Genomic DNA, 24,213 nt, shown 5'->3' on the forward strand with positions numbered 1-24,213 from the left:
GGGCTGGGGCAGAGCAGGGCAGAGCCGTGGACACGAGCAGCTCCTTGCCCCAAGCAGTGCTGGTCCCTGAGTGCTGGGTGCCTTCCCTGAGGTAACTCGTGCTGCTTCTGCTCTCATCTGTGCTCTTCTTGGCTTTGCTTTTGGTCTTCTTCTGCTGCCACTTCTGTCTCACACTTGGGTACTGCATGTGCTTCCTGCTAAGGGGGTCTGGAAGTTCCAACAAGTCCTCAACTTATTATTTTTAGGCATTAACATATTTAGTACGAATTTTCCCTTTCTGTGCGTTCGTATTTTCTGCAAAGACAGAAGCATAAAAGGATCTGCTTTCTGATAGAGTGTGTCTACCATCCGGGTTGGGATTGTTCACCTCTGTGCCATTGTTGAGCTGTTCCCACCCTGAAACTGGGGTGTGAATGTTTGAACAATTTTGCTTTTCCCATTTGACTACAATGCAAAGTGGCTGAAGGGATTGTATTAAAAACTGCCTGCAGAGCCTCAAAGACTGTAATTTTGCATGTCCTGAATGCACGGCCAGCTGCCTGGCTGCAGCTTGAGTTGTTCTTGGGTGTTTCTTGTTTGCTGTGGGTGAGTCAACTCAATCCTTCCTTCTGTCATTTTGCTGTCCATTGTCTGTTCATTTCTCCTCTGTGGTCACTGACAATCCTTAGATTTATTTGTCGCCTGGTTTCATCATACCCAGCACGTGTCTGAGTTATCTTTTCCTGCCAGGGAGCAATTGAGATCTGCACAGAAGAAAGGTAAGGAGACAGACTAAACCCTCTGCTTGCCTGGCTCCACTTGCATCACAGCAGGAGCAATGCTTCTCTGCCTGGACACAGCCCCATATTCACCCATTCCCAAGAGGCAGGCTATAGAGAGGTACTGGAGAGTACTGGATCCAGCCCTCACCCTGAGGACATGATATAGATGCTCTTTGTGTGAATTGGTGCATGTTAGGTCCATGACTGCCTCTGGAAATTATGCGAGGTTTTCTTGGTCTTTTTCCAATGCTTATGGAGCAGACATATCTATAATGAAATGATACACAAACTGAACTGGTTGAAGTTGATCTTTGCTCTCTTCTGACATTTAAGTATAACATATGACAAGTTTTAGTGAGGAATCAGTGGAATCTGCCTGTACTTTCTATATTAACAAACAGTGTGACACAGGTGATTGTAGTGCTGTAGGTTGGTCAATATATTGTGAATGTCAGCACCTGGCTTTAACCAGAGTGCCCAGCAGACCACAGATTTTGCTGTAATTTTCTTAGTTCTCAAAATGCTTACTGCACTGTTGAGAGCAAAACAAAGCCTTTTGAGAATGAGAGAAAAACAGCAAATTTTACCTAGTGTGGAGTTCATGCTTGAGGCATTCTACAGTTTGTGTAACATAAAAATAATCCTTAAAGTACAAGTTGACATTTGGATTCTTTTACCACGATAGGAGCAGTGAAACATTAACTGGGCAAGGAAGGGTTTCTGAGCTGTGTCTGAGCTGCAGACTGGCAGTGTTCCTTCCAAACCAGTCCGGTTACATTCCAGCAGGGCTGTGAGCCCCCCCACCCCCCATGAGGGTAAATAATATCTTTGGAAGTTAATCACAAAATCCCTATCTAGAAAAGAACCCTAAGGATGAGAATGTTCTGACTCCATTTCCTCTCAACTTTTGAGGGTTTGTTCACATTTTAAAAACGTGTTCTTGCATCAGGATCCCTTCCTGCTTTCATGAGCATCTTCCAGCAGCACCGATGGGTCCTGCAGCACTCATGAATAGCCATGATTAATAATACAATATAAATAGTCATAGTCTCTGCAGCGGCAACTCCTAGGTGCGATGCCAGAAGTGAATTGCTGTGACACTGCTCAATTGGCTTCTCGAATCTCTGCCCTGATACCATTTTGTACGATATCCCCTCTGCCGATTCTCAGTTTTGTCCGTAGGTGGCAGTGATCTTTCATTTTTATTCGTTAAAATAAGGCAGAAACAGACACGCACGAAAATCTTCCTGATTTTACTGGAGAGTCTGGACCAGATATGAGTTCAGTACTGTGAGGAACAGCCACAGATTTGCCGTCATTCTGTTTCCACTTTGCCCCAGAGCATGCTAAAAAGGCAGTCATAATACTGCTTACACCATTTAAATCCCAATGCAATAATCAACTGCTGTTGCAAGGAGGTAGAATTCTGAAAATATTATATAAATGTATGTGTGTGCATGCATGGTGGAGCTCTGTCTTCTGGGATGTATTCCAGGGCAGTTACACTGCAAGTTAGTCCCAGTCTTTTAGCAAAAATAGCCTGTGAGTCTTTTCTGGCTTCTTGTGAGGGGTAACATTTTAAAAGCCCCCATAATCACTGTATGTGTTTTATTTCAGTCAGTATTATATACTTGATTGCAGAAGATGGGTAATTTTTCTCCCAGGAAAAAACACCAGAGATCAGAGCCTGTGATCTCTGTTCTCTATCAGTTAAAGATAACTTATTTGATGCAAATAGAGCTGCATCAACAGGAAACTGAAGCAATTGAGAATCAAGCTACAAATCATTGTAGAAATAAATAAGAACAAAACAGGATTTTGTTTCTCTCAGATGTGCACTGATTTTACAGTGCACACGAAAATGGAAGCATGCAGCCTGCAAATATTCCATCCACTGCTTAAGTTGTCTCCTGGCATAAACCAGGAGGCCTTGGGAATGGAAAACAAAAGTAAATCCTCCAGATTCAACAAGATACTAAATTTACCACTGAGAGTAAGCAGTAGGATTTGAATCTTGTTTTCTTCTCTTCCAATAGAATAATATTCAATGTTGCTAAGAAACAGAACTACGTAGCAAGGACAAGAGGCCATTGTACATCCAGGGGGGGAAGTTGGCTGTTTTCCACAATAAATCAGAAGTTCTGATTTATAGTGGAAATATCAGCTGAGAAGATAAAACCCACAAAAAATAACTCTGCATCTGAAATCAAGGCTCAGTGCTACAGCTGCTATCAGTGTGGTGATTCTCAAGTGTAGGCGGCTGCAGTTCATGTCTCAGCATCTTTTGGTGGGGATCATTTGGTGTCCAGCTCAGCACTGGGCACTCAGAGGACAAAAGCAGGCCTGAAGAGAGGCCCAGTTTGTATTTCACGTCAACTACGATGCAGCATAAAATAGAAACCAGACCTGAATTTCTCTGCAAATGGACTGCGGTTAGCAAGAACCCACCATCTGAAACAATAACTGGAAGCAGACACTGGAGGCATAGGCTGAAATGAGAGCTTCCTCCTGATTCGGAGATTCAATTTTTAAGGAACAATGCTTTTCCTCCTTTTCTCCAATTGCCAATGGCTGCTTAATGAAAGCACTAAGGAAGGAGTCGTTCCACTGAGCCACTACAACTTCCCTGATCGATGCAGACATTCAGCAAAGCAATACTGGACACCTGGCACTCATGGTGCCCATGCCAGGAATCCAGCATTATGCCCTGGGGCTAGAACTGGCTGCAGCCCTCAACCTTCCTCTCTTTGGAGACCTTCCTCCATCAGGGAGTGGCTCAGAAAGGTCTCTCCTTATTGTTCACTGGTGAAGCCTAATGCGTAACCTAAGCCAAAGCCAGCAGGAACCTTCCTCCACATTCAGCCTTCTGCCACTTGCAGGGAATGTGTCTGGTCCCAAAGAATTCAGAGGGTACATAAATGTATTTCAGACTGAAATTTTTTAATTATCTAATGAGCTAATGGTAATTAACTAGCTAAAGTTATTCTCGCAGTGCAGTCAGAGCTTTGACTCCAACATGTACGAACATGAGAAGTGGTCTTAACCTGCCAAATATGGGCAGCAGTGATGCAGCTGTATCAACACAAGATGCAAAAAGCTCTAAAAACACATCCAGGATTATAAGTGAACACCATGGGGGCTGATTTGTGGCCTTGCCTTGCTGCAGCTAGCCCAGGGAACACCACTCAGCTCATCTACGAGCTGCAGCTGAGTAGCAAAGCCGCCCCACATTTCATAGCCATGGGCGTCCACTTCTTTTTTCTCTCTTGTTATTTAAAAAGCGACAGCAAAAATGTAAACCTCTACAAAGCTGCTGTAATTCTTTCATATAATTTGGTCTTTTTCACCTTATTTTGCTATTAACTCCAATTCTTTCCTGTTTAATGAGTCCTAACAAACAACATAAGTGTGACTGCCTCCACTTTTCTTCAAGAAAGAAGAACATAATCCATGGCATTTCCAGTAAGCAGCTGTGAGCCCCTATGAGTAACCAGGCTGGAACACGTCCTGCTGATGCAGGCTGACAACTAGGGCAGGTGTTTTTGAGAAAACAGGTGGAGCTTATCAGGAGTTTAAGCAGCCTATCAAAGTCTATTGACATTGGTTGTCTCTCAATTTGAATTACTTGGTAAACTGATATAAATGAGAAAGAAAAATTGTACTTTTCCTTCCTCTTCACTTCATAGGGACTATGGGGAACACAGGGAGTGCCCTAGAGAAAGTTGAAGGAGACTGCCCATGTCCAGTAATAAGCTATCAGGTAATTAAGAGCTGCCTACACTCACTTTCCTTGGCTGTAACTTACTGCAGTCGTTATGTTTCAAATCTCATGGTGTATCTAATCCTAAGAACTGTTTTGTTTGGTATTTCAGGCTCTACCTGAATCTCCTGCAACTGTTAAAAATGGATCTGCTGTATTTGCCCAGGATCATTCTCCTGCAATGAATGGTGGAGGTATGCACTAGGGAGCGTTTAAGTCTCTTTTTGCTATGAAAGAGAGAATTTTATACTGGAGCAACAATAAATATTGATGTATGGTCCCAGGTTAAGTGATGAACTCGTGTTTTAGTTCTTACCTCTGAGTCTGTTCAGCACGAAGTATTACAGGGCAAGCACAGTTTGATGGTGGCTGATATACCCTTATGTGTAAATTGTGAATGTTAGTTTGGAAATAGAATGGAATCCAGCATGGCTTGGCTCTTCTGCAGTGTTTTCCTGTATGAAATAAAGAACAGGAAAAGGAAGAGAGGTATCAGGTGCTTTTGGAGGGATGTGGGTAAGTTGCTGCCTCAGTAAGAGTGTTCCATTTCTCACCTATTTCATGATAGCAGGGCAGCAACCAGGTTGGCGTATGATGCTACTGGAGGCAGGCTGGATCCTGGGCTCCAAGAAAAGGTGCCTGTCAACAGCTCAGCCCTGATCTCCTTGTTCACATCCTTTCCGAATATCAGCTGTGAAGTACATGGCCTAAGTGCTAAAAATCGGGCTGCGAGCAATTTTGAAACGTTGTCTCCACATATTGGTGGGCAATTGCTCTCAGCCTCAGATATGTCTCCCTCTCTCTCTCCCCCCTTACACTTCAGCACCTCATTAATTTCTCCTACTACCTCTCATTGGCTCTGGAGCCGTATTAAGCAGCACTCACTGTTGCAGCGTTGCTTCAGTTCATGTCTCTGCAGATCCAGCCAAGTTAATTCTACCACTATTTTCCTTGCGTTAGATTTCTTTCTAGTCTCAGAATATAATGAAAGCCAACAATTCTCTCCAATCTCAGTAAGGAAAGAAAATATTATTCTATTATTCGTTCTTAAGAAAAACTTCTCAGCCTGTTGCATCCTGTTACATGCAGTTGAAAAAATCTAAATGTAGACAAAAATAATCAAGTCTGGTATGGAAATAAGCAGATGGTACTGATTACCACCAGAATGCCCCATTCCCTGCTAAATTTCCTAATGCCACCTGGCTAAAAGAAGTCAGTTGAAATGGCTGCCCACTAAAAACTACAAGCCTGTCATTGTGTGCTCCTGCTAGTGTAAACCAGAGGAGATCTGGGCAGTAAATAAAAGCTAGGTAAAGACTTAAGAAGTAAGTGCATGTTTTAATTTTAACATGTAAAATTAAGCATATGTTGTTATTTTATTTAAATGGTTTCCTTAATTAATGTAATTACTAAACAAGTTTAAGTAGCAAGCTGCAGAATTGGACTAGGCTATGTTGATATTACTCTGTAATTTTATTAATGTTTAAGGAATAGTTGAATCATTTACTGCTTAGATACCACTGCAATCATGCTAGATTTCATAATTTAATCAAGAAAATCTGGTTGATATTGGGGGGAAAAAAGGGCAAAAAATAGTGCAGTTATTTATTTCATGCAGCAAAAGGCAAGTGAAGCAAGTAGGCTGTGATAACAGATATGTCTGTGGTCTTCATCTTGTTAGATTGCCAGATATGACCATGTGCTGTGCATTAAATGATAGAGTTGATAAATGAGTGTATGAAATCTATATCTGCTAATATAATGAAAAAATGGAGTTGTGGAAGTTAACTTAATATGACTAGGGGAAGTGATGCTGTTTTGGAGAGCCCCATCACCATCTGCTTCACATCTGGGTGAGCAGGTTGGGGACTTCACTGCTTGTGCTCAAACAGGCTGACAGATGTGTGGGCTTAGGGATTCTTTCCACTGCTTGCCTTTCCTGCTTCTCCTGATTCTCTGGGCTGCAGGCATTGCACAGTGCTATCATCCACCTTTTCCTCCTTTTAAAGCCATTTAAATACAATGGCTCCTTTACATCTTCTTGCCATCTTTCTTTGTGGCAAAAGGATAATGACTTCTAATGTCTGCTGCTGGCCTTTCTGAACCTCAAGTGATAAAAGTGCTCTGTTAACAACAAGGGGAAGGGGACAGAGCTAGCAGCAGTGTATCCCTGGGTTTTGAACCACACAGAGTACATATGCCTATTGTCTCTGTGGTTGTCTGACCTCCAAGGAAGAGAATAATGCTGCAGTTCTATAATAACACTGCTAAACAGAATATCTCTTTGTAACTGGTTTTTATTCAAATAGCCAGGGATAGTAAGATCATATTTTTTTAATGCCCTGGTCAGATGAGTTTCTTGCCCCTCCCACCCCCCAAAATAAAAACAGAACCATTTTCTCCTAGCACTTGTTTTATGGCATGTTCACTACATGCTAGCAGCCAACAGCAGGACGTGTCAGTGCTGAGGACTTTGGCGATTCAGGTTGTTCCTCATTCAATAGCTGTAAATGAGGTGCACTGTGGAAGACTCAGCAGGATAAAGGGCAGGAAGCAAGAAATTGCAAACATGAGACGTCACAGGTCTTGCTGAAGACGTTCCCTGACAGTATTGCCTATGAGGGTGAATGTAGCTGCTGAAAGAAGACTAGCAAACAAAGGCTGAGGAGAAGGATTGTGTTTTAAGAAGGAATCTGGAGGATGTAACTGTACAACCTGAGTATTAAAAATAGATGTTCACCCAGAATGTGGCTTAAGCTGCTGCTAGGGACATAAAGAGCAAACCAAGATTCAGAGAAAATTGGGTTATAGTGAGGAAAGCAGTCTGGAGGTGCTGCACAGAAATGCTTTTAGACATTGCTGAACGTTTCCATGCAATAACAGAGACTTTGGCTAAAAATGAAAACCTTTGTGGGAGCAAAAAAAGGCTGAAATGAAATTGTCAAGAGGTTGGAAAATGTTGTTGTCAAAGTGGCAACATTTCCACCCAAACAATATGATTTCAAAAACTTCCTCCTTTGCAGTTTGCTGTGAACATGGCATGCATCGAATCCTTCTGTTCACCCACCACGTTAATACCCTCTCTCTGGTGGGAAGATCTGCTTTGCCTGGTGTCTGAGCAGACTTTCTCTGAAGTGCTTGGGACTGTTTTGACACAAGAGATGTGCTGCAGAGCACATGCCAACGATGCTTTCCAGGTCTTTCATTCCTGCAATTACAATTAGAGATAAAAGTATCTTGATAGGTTCATGAGCTACTTTTGTTGAAGGTGATCTTATATTCTATTTTTATAATAAAAACTGTGCTTTGTTTTTTATCTTTTACATGAAACAGAAGTTTGGCATTTATTTCAATTATTTTCCAGTGCATATTTTTTCTACTTCAGCTGGAGGTGGGTTTGCTTTTTGCTTTCTTCCCAAGTTTCCAGCTATAATTAGTAGTTATATCTTCAGTTCCTTGTCTCATATAGCACTACAGGAGGTTTGGGAAACTGTAGCTGATGCCTCAGCAGATATGGGAGCTGAATTATTTGCACCTTTTCTTTGCATGTCAGTATGTTGAAATTGATTTTGGTGGAACATTGTAGAAGAATATTACTGGCAAAGGAGTCTCGCCAGCGTGAGTAATTTTCTTGCTTGAATAGTAACAATTCAGGGCAAGAAACTTTCTCATTAAAGGGCACAAAGAAACAAACATCTATTTACTGGGCAGAATATGTTGTATGGAGGAACTCTGGGCCTCTCTGCATGTTTTGCACACGCACAAAAAAATAAGAAAGCAAATGTCAGATGTAAAATGTTGGAAGCAGATTCCATGGCCTCCTGGTGGCTGCTGAGATGCTGGCCTTGGCTGCCATTCTTGCAGTGGCAGTCTGTGCTTTGACAGCTGTTGCCTTTGCAGCTGGAGAGCATTTCAGTAAATTCACTCAATGTGTAAATGATGACATGCCAGCACACTGGCCCATCTCTGTCGGAAAGCTGGTGTAACTCTAGTGTGAAAAGCTAACCAGTAGGTTGGGGTTTTGCAATCTAAAAATGTTCGTTTTTCCTTATCTTGAAAAGGCATTTTTAAAATGAAACAGCATTGGAAATATATACTGTGGGAGACAGGTGTTTTAGGCAAGCTTTATTGGCAACTGGAGTTTCATTTCTGTTACAGTGCAATGCAATATTGCCTAAAGATTATAATAATTACTACACATAATTTCAACTTTACTCCGAAAACAGCTATTTTTAAACTGAATTTTAGCAAGTTAGGTTGAGACTGACAATTTTGCCCAGCTATAATTAAGTAGAGCTAAATTTACACTTGAAGTCCGTGTCAGTGATTGACAGTAAAAATTGGTATTGATCCCAGTCAAAATGAAGGAGAGAAGCTGAAGACATGAGGCTGGCTTGTCTCCTTAAAGACTTCTTGTTTTCTGGGGTTTCACACTACATAAGCATCTGATTCAGTCTTCTGTCCACTAAACAGACATGAAGCATTTTCTCTTGTTGCTTTTGTCTTGTACAACACAAGATCCTTAATCGTTGTTTATAAAGTACTTGGGATTTTTACCTCATGTATATTAATGAAGCATCAATGTAATATCAATCATGAAATATGCCTCTAAGATGAAAGTTTTTTCTTAATCTGAAGTGTAATGGTTATATGTACCCAAGGGAGAATTCTGTGAGAATTTCTGACAGAGGAAAGAAAGGTGATAGTCTTATCCTCAGGATGAAAAGAGACAAAAGCATAATACAACGTGTAAACATACAATGTCCAGCTCAGATGTGATTTATAACTGCTCAAATTAAGTTTAAACTAGTCTACAAAAAATAGAAGATTCTAAGGAGAAATGGCTCTATGGAGTGTAGACAGGGGGACAACAGGTTTGGAAAACTGAGTGAAATAGGCTGTGAGTGCACAGGCCTTTGGGAATTTGGTAAGCCAGGAAACAAAATCAATCCTCTGTTTCTGATCTTTATTTCTGCCCAGCTCCAATAGAGGAAAGTGTAATATGGAAAGTATAATATGGAACTTTGTCTCAAGTTTTATCAATACTTTTGCATAACACTTAAAGTTTAATTGGGAAGTAGCCTATATTCAGATGAAGTGAATTCACCCAGACCACTTGATTAGAATGCTGAAGGCGTTGGGGCTGATTTGTTTCTTGTAACATGCCTGCTAGGGTGAGTGCCCCAAAAGCTCAGCTACAACCCAGCACTGGCAGCTGAGCAGGGGCTATGCAGAGCATAGAATTTGCATCAACACCAGTGTGGGACAACAAGATGGAAAATCAGACAAGCTGGCCCTACAGATAAGCTGCAGTTTGTGCTCAGTGCAAGAAAACAACAGGGGCTTTAAACAAGCTGTGCTGTGTGGTCCTTGCTGGGGCTCCAATCTTAAACTACTTTATTAAGGAGGTTGGTCACCATGCTTAATTGTGCAACCCTTACAACCTCTTTGCTCTGTGGGATAATTACTGTTTCGTACTTCTTTGCAGTGGCTGTGAAGGAGAGCGTTGCACAGGATAATGCAGCTGCTTCTTCCCCAAAGACAAAGGAGCAGAGTGCTGCCGTGGTGGGCAGGGAGGCTGCTGGGAGCGCTGCCAGCAGGGCTCTGCCATCTGCAAAGCACCGCTCTGTCTTTGCGTTTTCATGGTCTGTACCAGGGCGTACTGAAGACCCAGCATCAGATTCATCGGTTGGATTGGCGAAGCTTGATGTCAGCTCGGAGGCGCACGGCGTGAACAAAGCACCGAGTGACAGCGTGGCCTCCCCTCCGGCAGCTGCGCCTCAGCCCAGCACCCATAAAGAGCCAGAGCAGGCCCTGCCAGCAGCCGCACCTCAACTCAGCAGCCCCGCAGTGCCAGGGACACCTGAGGGAGAGGATGCGGCCGTGCTGAAGCCGAAACAAGTCAACTTTTTTGACAAGATCTTCAAACTGGAGAAGGGGAAGGAGAAGAGCCAAGCGCAGCCGGGTGCCCAGGAGGGTGGGCAGCCTTTGGGTGCTCCTGACGGGCGCAGCACTGCACAAGAGGCAGCTGGACCGCAGAGTGCTTCCAACAGCATCCCGACTGAGAAGGTAAGTGCTGGGACTTGATGCGCACACTAAACCCAGATCTGTTCTCAGCTCCTCTGCCTGGCAAGCTCTCCATGACAAGCTATCTTATATTGCATTCTGCCCTCCTGCAAAATCAAGTGCATGGAAAGCCCATGCCACAGTTAAAGACAACTAGAAATAACAGCACAGGGCAGCCTGTTGCAGTGATGAGTCAGGGAGTGAGTTGGCAGTCTTAAAATTACTGGAGGTAATCCCTGGGAGGGGAACCCATGGCAGGGCAGCAGCAGCTCTGATCTGTGCACAAGCAAGGTAACAGTATTAGCGCTCAGTAGTCTGAATGGCAAAGAGTGGCCATCTACAAATGAAGGCCAAAATACCTGAAGGTAAAGTTGTTACTTGTGCTTCTGGAGTTTGACACCAGATAGTTAAAGAAATTCTTGTGGAATGGCTGCTTCTCTCGAGCAGCGTCTGCTTATTGCGTCCCACGCAAGCTCCGTTAAGGAAGATGTAGTAAAAGCTTTTGTACTATTAGTCATCACAAATTCTAGTAAAAAAAATCCAGTCCTTAGGACTGATTTTGCAGGAGGCAAAATGCAATATAAGATAGCTTGTCATGGAGAGCTTGCCAGGCAGAGGAGTTGAGAACAGATCTGGGTTTAGTGTGCGCATCGAGGAAATGTGTTGTTACTTCTAGCACTATCCATTTTGTAACCCAAATGCTATCCTTTTGTCTGAAACCAAAGGACAGATAGCAATAGAAAACAAATGGTGAGAAGTCGTCCATTTGTTACTGTCCTTTGTTACCAGAATGAGTGTAACATCTCAGTTCTCAGGCTTATCACTGGTATGGTTCACTGCCTACAGGAAAGCTTCACTTCAGCCCCAGTGCATATCTGAAATAAAGTCTATTTTTCAAGGACAGGATGGTGAGATTTTTACACATCCTGGTAAGTCTGAAATCAGTAAAAAATACTGTAGGGTTGGTTTTTTTCAGCAGCTAACTGTTGAAAACATTCAGTCTTTGGATTGAGTGTAAGTGGCATAGCTCTTAATAGTTTCACTGGAATGGTGCCAGTCTGTACTACTTAGGATCTAGTGCAAGTCCTTGCAGGGCTGGGAACAGGAGGGAGGCACTGGCTGCATGTCCTCCCCTCAATGGAATCTCTAAATGTTACTTTAAAGGTGATGGTTTTTATCTGATTACTTTGGGCTTTCAAATAACACTGCTGCACTGAAACTGCTTAAAATAATGTTGAACATGGCTCAGAGGATGCTCACAGCTAGAACTGACAGGACACGTTATTCCCAAGCACCTCTTAACTTCTATTCTTCTACTTCACGTTTGAGGAAATATAAAATAGAGGTGATCTCATTACTTGTATAAATGTAAAAATTGAAATATCTTTAAAGATTAGTTCATAAGACTTAGGTGACGCTTTTAATCGTTGTGTTTTGGAAGTGTAACCCACCACCAGTATCTCATCTCTACATGTTACTGTAAGGCATCTGCAGTCTCAGCCTTAGCAGCACATCCAGTCATTCACTGCAGAGACAGACGTGGATCAGAATGAATCTCTCTGATGTGTTGCTTCTATCTGTAGCTATTACAACAAAGTTTTTTGTTGTTGTAAACTCCTGCAGATATTGACTAAAACACACAGCATAAAATTTGCTGTTTGCTGGAATAGTTATATTTTACAAGCAAATGTCTGTTTTATAATGACAAATCATTTCCTGTTTTGCTGAGACTGTAAACAGAACGCAAAAGGTCACAGTTCTTTCTGCGGAAGGACCATGGCATGAAATGTTTTCTAATTAAATAAGCTGAAGTGACTTTAATTGGGAGTCTGAGTTACAGACTTGCTGGTGAATGGGAAAGACCAATCAGGCATTTCTGATGAGCATCCATCAAGGGACGGGGACAGGACAAGAAATTCTAAAGCTTTTTTGCTAGTTCAGATGAATTAGAACTACTGCTCATCTGGAGGACTGTATCATAAGGGAGAGTGACATTTTTAACCTTATCCTTGAATTTTCTGATGATAATTCTTGTCTTTCAATCCTCAAATATACAAAGGAAGGAGTATGTGCTGGGGACAGGGAAACAGTTGACAAGGGCATTTCCTGGGAGAAAAATAGCAGCTGAACACTCCTGGTATTTGCCAGACTTCAACTGCATTCCTAAAACAAAAGCTGAGGCTCTGCCTTGCAGTTCAGTTGCTTTGTTTCTTCTAGAGTTGCACATTCTCATGTAGGATGGAGAAATGGCCAAATCTAAATTAATTACTTTCTTAACTCTGAACTGTTACCAAATAACCATACTAAAAATCCAGATATTACTGCTCACGGTTTCTTTAATTTCTTGTTGGATGATGGCTTGTAGTATTTGTAAAAGAAAAAGACGACTTTCCCTGAGTTGAGTGCCAGCACATAACAAGCAGCATTGCTGGTAAGTAAGAGAGATTCCACAGTTGTAGCTTAAGAGCTGCACAAACATTCTGTGTTTGGTGAAACACTCTTTATTTTTGTGGTCTACAAAACTACATTCAGAAGACAGCATAATTAAAACAAGGACAGAATTCATGAATTCATGAAGCATTTACTATGTAAGCCAAAGAAAAGATAAATTATATGCCTGTAACGTTTCACTGAGCCATGATTCATACAAACAAAAGTGCTGGCAGTTCTTTTGATATGTTTTCCTAATGACTGAACCGAAATGACAGTGTAAGTACTTAAGGTGTTTATTACCCCCAAGCTTGGATCCCCGAAGAAATGAATTGAACATTTGCACAGGATCTGTTAACTTCTAATGGTGACTTTCTTCTGTTACTCTGAGAGTTTTCTTTCATTAGTATTTGCCTTCAGGGCCCTGCACAATGCCTTACACAGTGAGCTGCTGCAGAGCCTTCTGTGGTCATTGGACAATGGCTCTTAAAATGCCTTATTGTAGGACTCTATGCTATCTCTCTTTGATTTATGTGCTGAACCTGACTCTGTACTCCTTCCTACAGCAGTGTTCCCACGAAGGCAAGAAGGATCACTGCATCTATGCAAGGCCAGCTTTGACTGAGTTATATCACAGTATCTAGTGGCAGGTCTGGCTTGGAACTCCTGGCCTGGGAGCTCTGTGTGCCGTGGGTTGCTTGGTGGCATCTCTGTGCTCTGCATGCCAGAATGCAGGGGTTTCTGGATTGAAGCACTGTGCCTCCAGCTCTTCATGATCTGCAATAGCTTTTACATTTGTTGAGCAGTTTAGAATTAGCAGGGAGACACTGCTAGTACTGCCAGTGGTCGTGACTGTCGCTTGTGCAATAGGTTCAGATAGTAGTTGCTGCTCATAATAGCTGTTTCCCTTGATGTTTAGCAGCTTTCTTCTTCCTAAATGATGTGCACAGCCTAAGCAGGGAGAGCTCAGATCAGAGCATGTGTAAAAATGTTTTTTTTTTAATAGCATCAAACACTTTGTTAATGAAATCTTGTTTAGTGATGCATGTTCCGCCTAAATGGTGACCTACTCTGAGAACGTGGGTCTCTTGCCTCATGCTTTTGTTGCCCCTTACATATCTGAAATAGAGCCAGCATTTTTCATAAAACCAGCACTCTTTAGATGGCATCCCTGGAGGAAGGGCTGCCAGAGCTGGCATGTCTGCATGCATTCTGCATGGGACATATCGTTCTTGGAACTACTTGGGCCTCTAACTGGCAGCTGGACAAAGTGTTGTGTTAAGACCTTGAAAGTAACTCCTAAATAGCCTGTTAAACTTCTGAGCTACTGTGCTGTGTTTCTTCATGGGTACATTTGGAACATAGTGGGTGGAGAATTACAGAATTCTGTTCTTGTATGTAAAGCTGTCTGTTTAGCTCCTTAAAAGCTGCATCAAGATTGGTCACTCTAAGTTCATTTTTTCTAATGCCAGGTTAACCTCCTGAAGTCTTCACTCAATTATAGGTGTTTATTCTCCTTCTCTAAAAGATGTACAAAAAAGTAGACTCTTTAAAAGTCCTATAAAAATACTGCTTTTAAATCCCTTGGTTATAGGAAAATGGTTCATGAGTACAATTTAATATTCTTCAACATTTTTTTCTGGTCAAAATCAAATGAATATTTATATTTGGAAGTTTAGGAAAATAAAAAAAAAAATTAAATGTTGGTGTTAATTAGAACTATAGCCAGTCCTTGAGAGACAGTATTTCAAAGATGCTGTGCACTAGAGACACCTGGTCAGGCTCTTCTGTTTCTTGTCTTAATTTCAATTCTGGATTCATCTGGGTATCTGGTGCTCTAACAACTCCTCCTCTACTTGTGCCTCCTACTGACAAGATGTGTACTGCTGTCTCTTTGGGGGTGACAGCTTCTGGAGAAATACAGCATGGCTGGGATGCTCCATTTAGTGAAGTCCAGGTCACCACCATGCTGAGCACAATTACTTCTCTAACAGTGACTGATCCACTCTTACATTTATGGCGTACAGATGAACAAAAGGAAAGAATATTATTCGTAAGACTTGGATATTAATAACTAGATGCTATTAATGTTGGTCTTTAAAGAGATGTTGAATAGGACATCAGGACTTGTCTTAATATGATCTCTCCTGTGAAAGGTTTGTGTTGCCATTATCTGTGCAGGTTGAAAGCAAAAGTGCAGAATGGCATGACAGTTTGGTGTAAAGGGGCTCTAGGCTCTCCAAAACTGATCTAAAAGACATTTGTCTCAGTGTCTGAATAGGAACAAGGTGGTTTTCAAGAATATTACACACTTGTGAGTGCTTAAGCACTGGAATACTATTTTTGGGTTCTGGTAGATGTAATTCCTGAAAAAGAGGAGACGGCTCAAAAGCATTACTTTGAGTTGTTGCTTTTTTCTTTTTAATCTATACCACGTTTGTATTTGCAAGGTAATTTATTTCTGGAGTTGCAGTATAACAGGGTGTTGGAAGAAATCTTTGTATGGTACAATCAGACACTGAGCCATCAAAGGCTGAAATCTCAGTATTTGTTTCTATTCACAAGTTCAGCCTTGGAAAGAGAAAAGCAGTTTTGTTTGGGATGCTGTGCGCAACTTTACTTCTGTTATACTTGGTAGCTTGGAACAATGCTCCTCCAATCAACAACAAACGCTGAATATATTAGAAAAGAGGGGAAAGAGCTGTATAAATGCTCGATTGTTCAGAAGACGTAGGCTGGAGAAATATGGTTGGAATTAAGGTTGTGACTCTGAGGAACATAATGCAAGTCACAAATGTTACTTTCGCATTCTTCTGCAAAGTAAGCAGGCTGAGACTGAGGGAACTCTTTTTTAGGAGATAGATGACTGCAACCAGAGGGACCTCCGGCAGGACTCAGCAGGTGTCAGCAGTCTCCCTGCTGGGCAGCCTGAAAAGGCAGAGGTAAAGCAAGACAACTCCCAGGCAGCTACTGCAGTGGACAACAACTCCGTCATGAGTTTCCTTAAAACACTGGTAAGCACTGCTCTTCTTCTTCATCTGGAAGTTCAAATTGATTTCTTATACAAAATCCCACGTGGCCATGATCAGCTTAATGCAATGTACTCGCTGTCATGTGCACTGAGGAATAACAAAGCCAAACAGATGCCTTAGAGAATGGTGTGAGAGGTACAGAGAGTTGCAGGCACAGTGCAGCTGTGAGTTAATGGTGCTGACCTACTCTGAGACCATTCCCTGCTGCACGGACACCTGCAGACCTGGAGGCATTTGGCTGCCTTAAATATCTTGTGTATTGAAGCACTGATTTTTAAATTTTCTAGTAGTTTTCACTTTTATGGTGTTACTGAATTTTATACAACCAATATAATTTTTGCTCTATGTATCTTTCATCTTTGCTACTGCCTTTAGGTTACCCTTCAGACATTTGTTTTAGAAGTGAAATTCCTTATGTGGGGAAAAAAGTCTGTGCCTTTCACCTTTGTATTCAGGAAAAAGAAATCAACTTACTAGAGCCAAACAGATGATCCTTCAAAGCTTTTGGAAGATTTAGATACAACTTTTTTTTTTCCTCAAATGTATTTAAGGTCTCCCCAAGCAAAGCTGAAGCCAGAAGTGAACCTGAAGACAAGGTAGGCAGATCCTCATTTTGTCACTGATAAATGTATGGGCTTTAATGCAAGTATTCCTTCATTGTGTTTGCTTCCTCCCGTGCTGATATTATCATCTGCAGTAATTTAAAATGTTATTCCATCTGAATAAGTGGGAAAGAAAGATGAGCATGAATAAAGAGTAACTTTATCTCATACATTGCAGTCAAGATCAGTAGTGTCTTCTGTAAAACTCGTGTCCTGACAACGTTTTTGTTTGTTAGTGACTTGTCCTTGCAATGGAATCTTCCTGAGCCCACAGAAGCCCCTGTTTCTCATGGAGCTGGGTAAAGCACATGGCTCTTCACATGCTGTTCCTCACAGCACAGGCCTTAGGAAGCTGAGGGAGCTGCTATGGGCAGCACTGGGACTTGCAGAGAGAGAGAGAGAGAGCTGTACTTCCCAAAGCCACTGAGGATTCTTCCACCTAGGTGCAGCAATGAGGATATGTTTGCTTCCCAGACTCAGACCTCAGTGGGGTGGACCTAAATCTGTTCTAAAGGCTGTTCTAATGCAGTACTGCAGGCTGCCTGCGAATGCTTTTAATGTTCCAGCTGGGAGATCAACTCCACATTGTTTAGAAACAGATGTACAATGCTACCCCCAAACTGCTCCTCTTGCAGTGGGCAGACATGGCCTCTTGTTCCCCTTAATAAACCATTTTTTTTCTTGGATTCCACTGGCAGGAGGAGACTTGTTTCCAGCATGTGAGCAGTGAGGGTCCTTTATGTGCGAGTTCAGAAAGACTTCACTATTATGGCCTTTCTTTATTACATGATGAAAATCTCAAATGGAGTCAATGTGCTTACCAAGTTTGTGAAAACTGCAAGGGCTGTAAAAAACTTAGAGTTGAAAATATAATGTTTTAGAATGGAAAAAAATGTAGGTGTTGAAAGATTTCTCCTTCCCCCTTCTTGCCCATTGTTAAATTCATGCCACAGCTTATAACAGTTTCAACAGAAGCTGAATTGTGAGACAATCTGCATTAAGCTGCCTTCTCCTCTCTTAGTGTTCCAGAAGCCTACAGGCACATCACGGGCTGTCCCAAGGGCTGGGAACACCCAGATTAAATGTGCTTACATTGTTTTGACTAGAACAACTTCTTTTTTTTCCTTGCGATGCCTGTGAAAAAATCTAACACCAAGAATAAATCCCTAGAAATGTTATTTCCACTCACCTATCAGGTAACAAATTACTTCTGCCATCAGCATCTTTTTCTATCCCATTTTTGACCTTTTTGTCCAACTCAGTTTCTATTGAATTGTGCTACAATTAAGTTTTTTTTTTTCCAGGACATTTTTTCAGCTCATTTCTGGGAGCTGTTAATCAAAGTTGATGCTTTCTAAGAGATTCAGAAAAGGCAGTGCAAACTTGCCCCTTCAGTGTGAGACTCTTTCAGTGGCTCTTTCAAGAGCTTTTGAGAGCTCCAGCTGCTCAGTGTGGTTCCATACATTATCGTGCTCCTGCAACAGGTGACTGGTGAAGGTGTGCTGTAATATAGAAACAAATATGCAGTTGGGGTTTGGTTTGCTATCACACCTATGAGGGTAAACAAATTCAGATGACTAGCAGGATATGCAAAGGTTTTATATACTGTGGTGAATGTGAGTTGCTCTTCACAAAGAATTTCTTTATTGTCACTAGTGTATGTCTGATCTGAAGAATGACATTTTCACTATATCCAAGAAAAATGTATTAAAATGGGTAATGTCAGCTATCAAATTGTTACATTTTCTGTGGCAGTTGATGTGCATAATGAAATAATGGTCACTTTCACCTCTGAAAACACTTTGTTTTAGATGCATTTCCAAGTGTGGCTGAGCCTTTCCCAAGCTCCAGAGGGCTTTGGTTGGTTTGCTTGGTTTTTGTTGTTGTTTTGCATTGCTTGGCTGGCACTGAGGCCACTGCATTTTAGTCCCAATTGTGTAGTTGCTTATGCATCTGCTTTATAGGAAGGAGCTGGGTTTTATCACCCATGGGTTGGTACGTCCCAAGTGACTCGATAATGTTTTCTCACTGCTGAAAAGACAGGTTTTCTTCTGATTTTTTTTCCTGATAACTTGGAGAAATCATAGCACCACCAAGTTTGGCTTCATGCTCCATACTGGCTATGTAGCAATATGCTTTTATCAGGGATGCCCCTGGCTTTAATTGGCTGCCTAAAGACGTGTGCTTTCAGCAGCACGGGCATACCCTCCATGGCTGTCACTCCATCCGTGTAAACATAGAGTTTAGCCTCCAGAGTAAACAATGCTCAACTGAGTCATAGGGGTGAATTGATCCTTTGTAAGTTTGTACTAACCAAAAGGCATTCATTTGGCTCCAGAACATCTCAAGTCTTCCCCAGTAGGTACTGACAGGACACACATGGGAGAAGCCTGTAATTGCACTGAGTGAAACAATCCTGAAACCAAGATTTCGACTCAACATGCTCACAAGAATTGCACTGTGTGTTTTGGACCTTTTCTCCTGTCCTGTTAGTTGCTGTCAGTCGCAGTGCTTGATGCTTTATGGTGTGGATTCTACAGACTGATTTATTTCTTTGGAGTTCAGTCACTTGTTTCTGTAGCTCCTAAAATTTTTGCTCAGTTTGTTTCAAAGCTCCCAGGAGAGTGAGTGCTTATTTCTAACTGAAATGTGATGAAAAGATTTTTTAAATTAAGTATTGGTCTGTTTAATATTAAATCAGGAAACAAATTGTATGAGGAACATGTTATGGGAGACAAGAATGATATCCAGGATACCAGCAAGTATCAGCTTAAAATATTACGTGTTCCTTTCTAGTAAAGTCATAACAAATGCATCTCAGTGCTTCAAGACTTGACGCTGAAATCCTGCAGTGGGAAGAATGCTGCCCTATTTGTGGTTAGTCACACACTGTGGGCATGTGCTCCAGGCTGCCAGCACAGCTCACGCTTGTGCTGACTTGTTTGTATGTTGCAGCTCATTTAAGCAATGCTTTTGGGTTTTCCCCCTTTTTTTTTCCTTGTCAAAATACATGAAAGTAATGGGGAGGGAAATAAAAATACAAATATCAGTGTTTTTCTTGGATTTGTAGCTCTTTGTAATGGATTTTGCAGTGATGTGCTCACATCTTTAGAGATCCTGTTTCCAACTTCCGTGGGCAGTGACTTGCAAAAAAAAGAAGTGCCCTTTGAAGACATTTAGAAGGGAGTGCAAGAAAACCAATGCTTTTTGATTCAACACTTGTAATATCATTATATCATTTCTGATATTCTTATCTCTCTGATGTTATGAACATAAGTGTGAACTTGTAATATTTCATGTGGTATCTCATGAATATTGATTTTGCACATTCCAGAAATACTTCATTATGCACAGCATTAAGTCTGTAGAAAACTGTTTAGTATAGTCTCAAATATTTATATATTTACCCTGTTTAAACTTACAACCCCAAATTCCATTGGCTGCTTAAGAATTTAGGATGATGCACAAGTCTACCTTCAATACTTGAGTGAACTGATTCTATTTGGAATCAGGTGGAATTCTGTATCTTTTGTATTTCATTCATTACTTGTGAAAGTTTTGTTGAACTGAGAAATGACTTGGGGGTTTGGGGGGTAGAATTTGTCCAGAGTAGAAAGGAAATGTTTGCTTTAAAGTATATGAATGTTTGAATCTTTTTTCATGAAACAAACTGTGCAAGCTCTTTAACAAGTGCTGATCTTAAATGATGTTGCACAAAAGGGGTCGAAAGCAGAACAAGGCCGTGGTGGGCAGCCTGCTCCGAAGACTGCAGAATCCCCAACCAAAGGAGCCAAGAAAAAGAAGGCAGAGAGTCCCAAGCTAGGACACAGCACGTTTAGCAAACTCTTTAGGCATAAGGTCTGTATGAAACCCAGGGATGAACAGAACCCTGAGCAGTAACAGATGGTTCCTGCCCCAGAATGAAATCCTTAAATTTCTAACTGAATTGGGTCTGACCAGCTGCACTTTGCAGTGCTCTGGAAACCAACAGCAAGAGCTTTTCTGTGCCACACGTTGCTGAAACAATCTCAGTGTGCAATGTTGCACGTGTTAGACCATCTGTGTGGAGCCAGGATTCTGAAACCATCCCTGGAAGCTGCTGTGCCGTGGGCTGCCCAGGTCATGCTTACTAATGCTTGCTAATGTCACTGGCCTCTTAAAGAGAAAATAAAATGTACCGACAAGCAATGGAGCGTGCAGACATGTCTGTATCTGGATTGCAGGGTGGATTTAAGAGCTCAATCCAACTAGTGTTTAAGGTTGATATTGACATGCACAGATCAGTGGCTAAAATTGTGACCTGATGAACTGGGATGTCCAACAGATAGGGTAGAAGAAATGAGAAATTTCCTTTTAAAATGTTACTTTTCAAAACATAAAATTTGATAACTAATTATTAATAAAGCTTAGTTTGGATGGGAAAAACTTAGGTTCCAAGGGTAACTTAAAATAACTTAAAGTAGTCTGAGAAGCACACTTCTCATGCAAGTGGTGGTTTTCAGTTTTAAAATAACAACTGAAACTTTTCACCATCCTCAGTGAAAGGCATTTCTGCTTTTTTCAGAAGAGGTTAACATGCCTTGCTGCTGTGCGGCAGGGCAGCGGGGAGCTGTAGCTGATTAGCCCAAAGAATGCAGAAGCAGAGACCCTTGGGCCGGGGGAGGAAAGTAATTAATACTTAATGCTCATTCAAAACGCCCACAGGGCATCTGGGGCTCTGTATTCGAGGGTTATATCTGAGCACGAGGCAAGGGAGTTCTTTAATATTGTGGAAACAATTAAGTTCTTTCCACTGTCTTCCCGTTGTTGAGATTAAAACCATCATCCACTTGTCATTGAAGGAATCTTGCCAATGCATTAAGACTACAGTTCTTGCCAACTGCTTAAATAATTAAGATGTTATTGTTTACATGACACTGATTAATTTTTATTTAATACACTTAAAATATGAATTATTTCTCCATTGTTAATTAGGGCTTCCTCTAGGTTTAAAAAAAAAAAGAATCTGTAAACAGTTTTCTTTTTTAAGGCACTAAACCTCTTAAAGTATCTCAGTCTTGAGATGAGTTGTTAGGAGAAATGGCTCCTTTTTGCTTTAGGCTTTGATATGTATTTTTTTTTTTTTTTTTTAATATCTGGGTCTGGAATGAGAGCCATTATCTTGAGGAAAAACAGTCCCTCTATTATTTTAAGATTAAAAAAGACTTGTCTCATGTGACTTCACTGTTTTATTTACATAATTTTATTTCCATGCACAAAAATATAGAAAAAAAAAAAAACAGGGTATTATTCATAATGTATTAAGAATAAACAAGATGAACTGAAATGGTGCTACGTTTACTTGTAAGGCTGATTGAAAGAAGAAATTCAAATCAGAACACTGATGTGACAGGAAAGCCCTGAAATTATCACCTTTAGCTTTAAGGTTCTGCATCCTTGAAATGCCACGTGTGCTAACCAGATGAACAGGCAACAAATTGGTTTATTTGAAATGGTCACTTCAAGAGTGCAGATATTCATGTTTAATTCCAGGCACTTCACTGCTTCCTCTGGAGGTTCTGTTTCTGCAGTCTTACAAAACTGCACGTATCTCTTAGTTAAGAAAAGAGTGACTACTGGGTTAAGAAAAACCTTGTTTCTCAGTGTCCTGTGTTTACATAAATCTGTACTAATTTCAAAGCAATGCATGAGCATCCTAACACAAATCTGTAACAAACCTGATGCACTGGGATTTGACCACTCAGCTTCAGACTGAGTTTGAATGGTGTTTCACAGCTGTCTGTACCTTTGTTCCCTTCCATGCATATCTGTGTTGCATGCCAGTTGTGTAGCATCTGACTTACAGAATTCTAACTGAGAAGAAGAGTTAATCACTTACTTTCAGTGTTAGCACTGACATCAGCTCATGACATTGACATTACTTTTTATTGCTTGTTCTGGCTCTTACTTTACAAAAACAAGTTGTTGGCTCCTGCAAAACAACTCTCACCAGCTCTCTCAAGAGGTCTGCAGGCAGTGCAGCAGGCTGCAAAACCTGGCTGCTGGGCTGACAATTACCTGAGATTGTGGCTTTCTATACCCTCTTCCATACAGAAACCTTCTGTTCTGTATCCCAGAGGGCAAAGCCTACTGCTGGAAGGCTGATGCTCATGTGCCCATGACCAGCACACAGACCTGGTTGCAGTTTCCATGTGTGCATGGAAAGTGGCACAGACAGAGCCAGCTATGAAAATCTAATGTCTTAAACTCCTGTATTATGTCCTACCTGAAGAGATTAGGAATGTGTATGTAAACATACATTTATTTCCAAAAAAAACAAGGAGGACTGCAAGCACAGCAGGATTAACATGAAATGATTTAGCACCAGGCTGGGGAGTTGCTGTAGGTGGGACAGGCACAGGCAGTTCCTGCGGGCAGCCTTGCCTCTGTCAGGGATCAGTTTCCATGGTTGCAGGAGCCAGGACTTCCACAAACATTCACTAAAAATATGAGATATTGTGACAGACAATTCGTGAGCTGTGTAACTGAGCGCTGGTGTTGTCAGACTTGTCTTTCTTTTGTTTCCCTCCAGGCTGTGAAGGAGACCCAACAGACAACTAACACCAAAGTGAGTAGGATGATTCCAGTTATCTATGTATGAATAATGTAGTCTAAGGGTAATTATTCTCACTGTCATTCTCAGCTTCAAAGAGTGTTTAAGTTTTTTTTTTTTTAATCAATTAATCCTCTCTGTTAGGAAGGGTGGGTTGCTACATAATTTGCTTCCTCTGTTTGACACATCACTTCAAGACAGGGCAAGGCAGCTCGTAAGCTGCACCTTGCTGCTTTGCACAGCCGGTGCAGGGGCAGCCTGCTGTGCACCAGCCTTCTGTACCAGCTGATGCCCAAACACACTGCAGTCAGCTCATCATTCACGTGTTTCCAGCAGCTGATGTGTTTGTTTATTTCTAGATCAGTGAACAGCAACCTGTCACCTCTGTAAAATCAGACAAAAATGTTCCTTCTGCTCAAGAGCCGCAGACAGCTAAGCAGAGCACAAAGGCCCCTGAGCCCATAGCCCAGCAGCAGGCAGCAGCCACTGAAGCCCCCAGAGAGGCAGCGAAGGAGAAGGGATCATCCACTCCCATGCCACTGAGCAAACTCTTTTGGAAGAAGGTACGTCTGGGTTTTGAAGCTGGTCCGTCCCATTGCTCGCTCATCACCCAGTATCTGGAGGCACTGTGGAGTGTATGGTTGCAGTAAAGCAGGCAGATCTGCAAAGCTGAGCAGATCCTGCATGCTAAGTGCATAGGGACACAAATAATATATACAGCTGCTCATGTTTATAGGAGCTTTGGGCAGTCATATCTACACCTTGCCAATAATGGCAATTGGGCTCCTCTGGAAAAATCTTGTAAAACCACTGTCTTTAAAACCCGGCTGTAGTATTTTAAAGTAATAATATTAGTGGAAAAAAAATCAATCATCAGTTCCACACACGTGTTAAAAATCCCAGAGATGATATTATTTATCAAGTTATCTCCTTAATAGAGATATAGATGTGGAAATGTAGTTTGTTTCTG

General features: G+C 41.5%; 1 protein-coding gene across 1 annotated transcript in view; it reads left to right on the forward strand.

Annotated features, from left to right (window-relative positions):
- Positions 1-740: 740 nt before the first annotated feature.
- BCAS1 (brain enriched myelin associated protein 1) overlaps positions 741-24,213 on the forward strand; it is a 41,365-nt gene continuing 17,892 nt past the window's right edge. The window contains exons 1-9 of the mRNA XM_042884952.1: positions 741-758; positions 4,448-4,521; positions 4,634-4,715; positions 10,010-10,590; positions 15,873-16,031; positions 16,601-16,645; positions 20,372-20,509; positions 23,223-23,258; positions 23,603-23,806. Coding sequence (XP_042740886.1) covers positions 4,453-4,521; positions 4,634-4,715; positions 10,010-10,590; positions 15,873-16,031; positions 16,601-16,645; positions 20,372-20,509; positions 23,223-23,258; positions 23,603-23,806 — 1,314 coding nt within the window. The 5' untranslated portion in view covers positions 741-758; positions 4,448-4,452. The remainder of the gene's footprint in view (positions 759-4,447; positions 4,522-4,633; positions 4,716-10,009; positions 10,591-15,872; positions 16,032-16,600; positions 16,646-20,371; positions 20,510-23,222; positions 23,259-23,602; positions 23,807-24,213) is intronic.

Source organism: Lagopus leucura, unplaced genomic scaffold (assembly GCF_019238085.1).
Source record: "Lagopus leucura isolate 7727_CA_CO unplaced genomic scaffold, USGS_WTPT01 Super-Scaffold_100047, whole genome shotgun sequence".
NCBI lineage: Eukaryota > Metazoa > Chordata > Aves > Galliformes > Phasianidae > Lagopus > Lagopus leucura.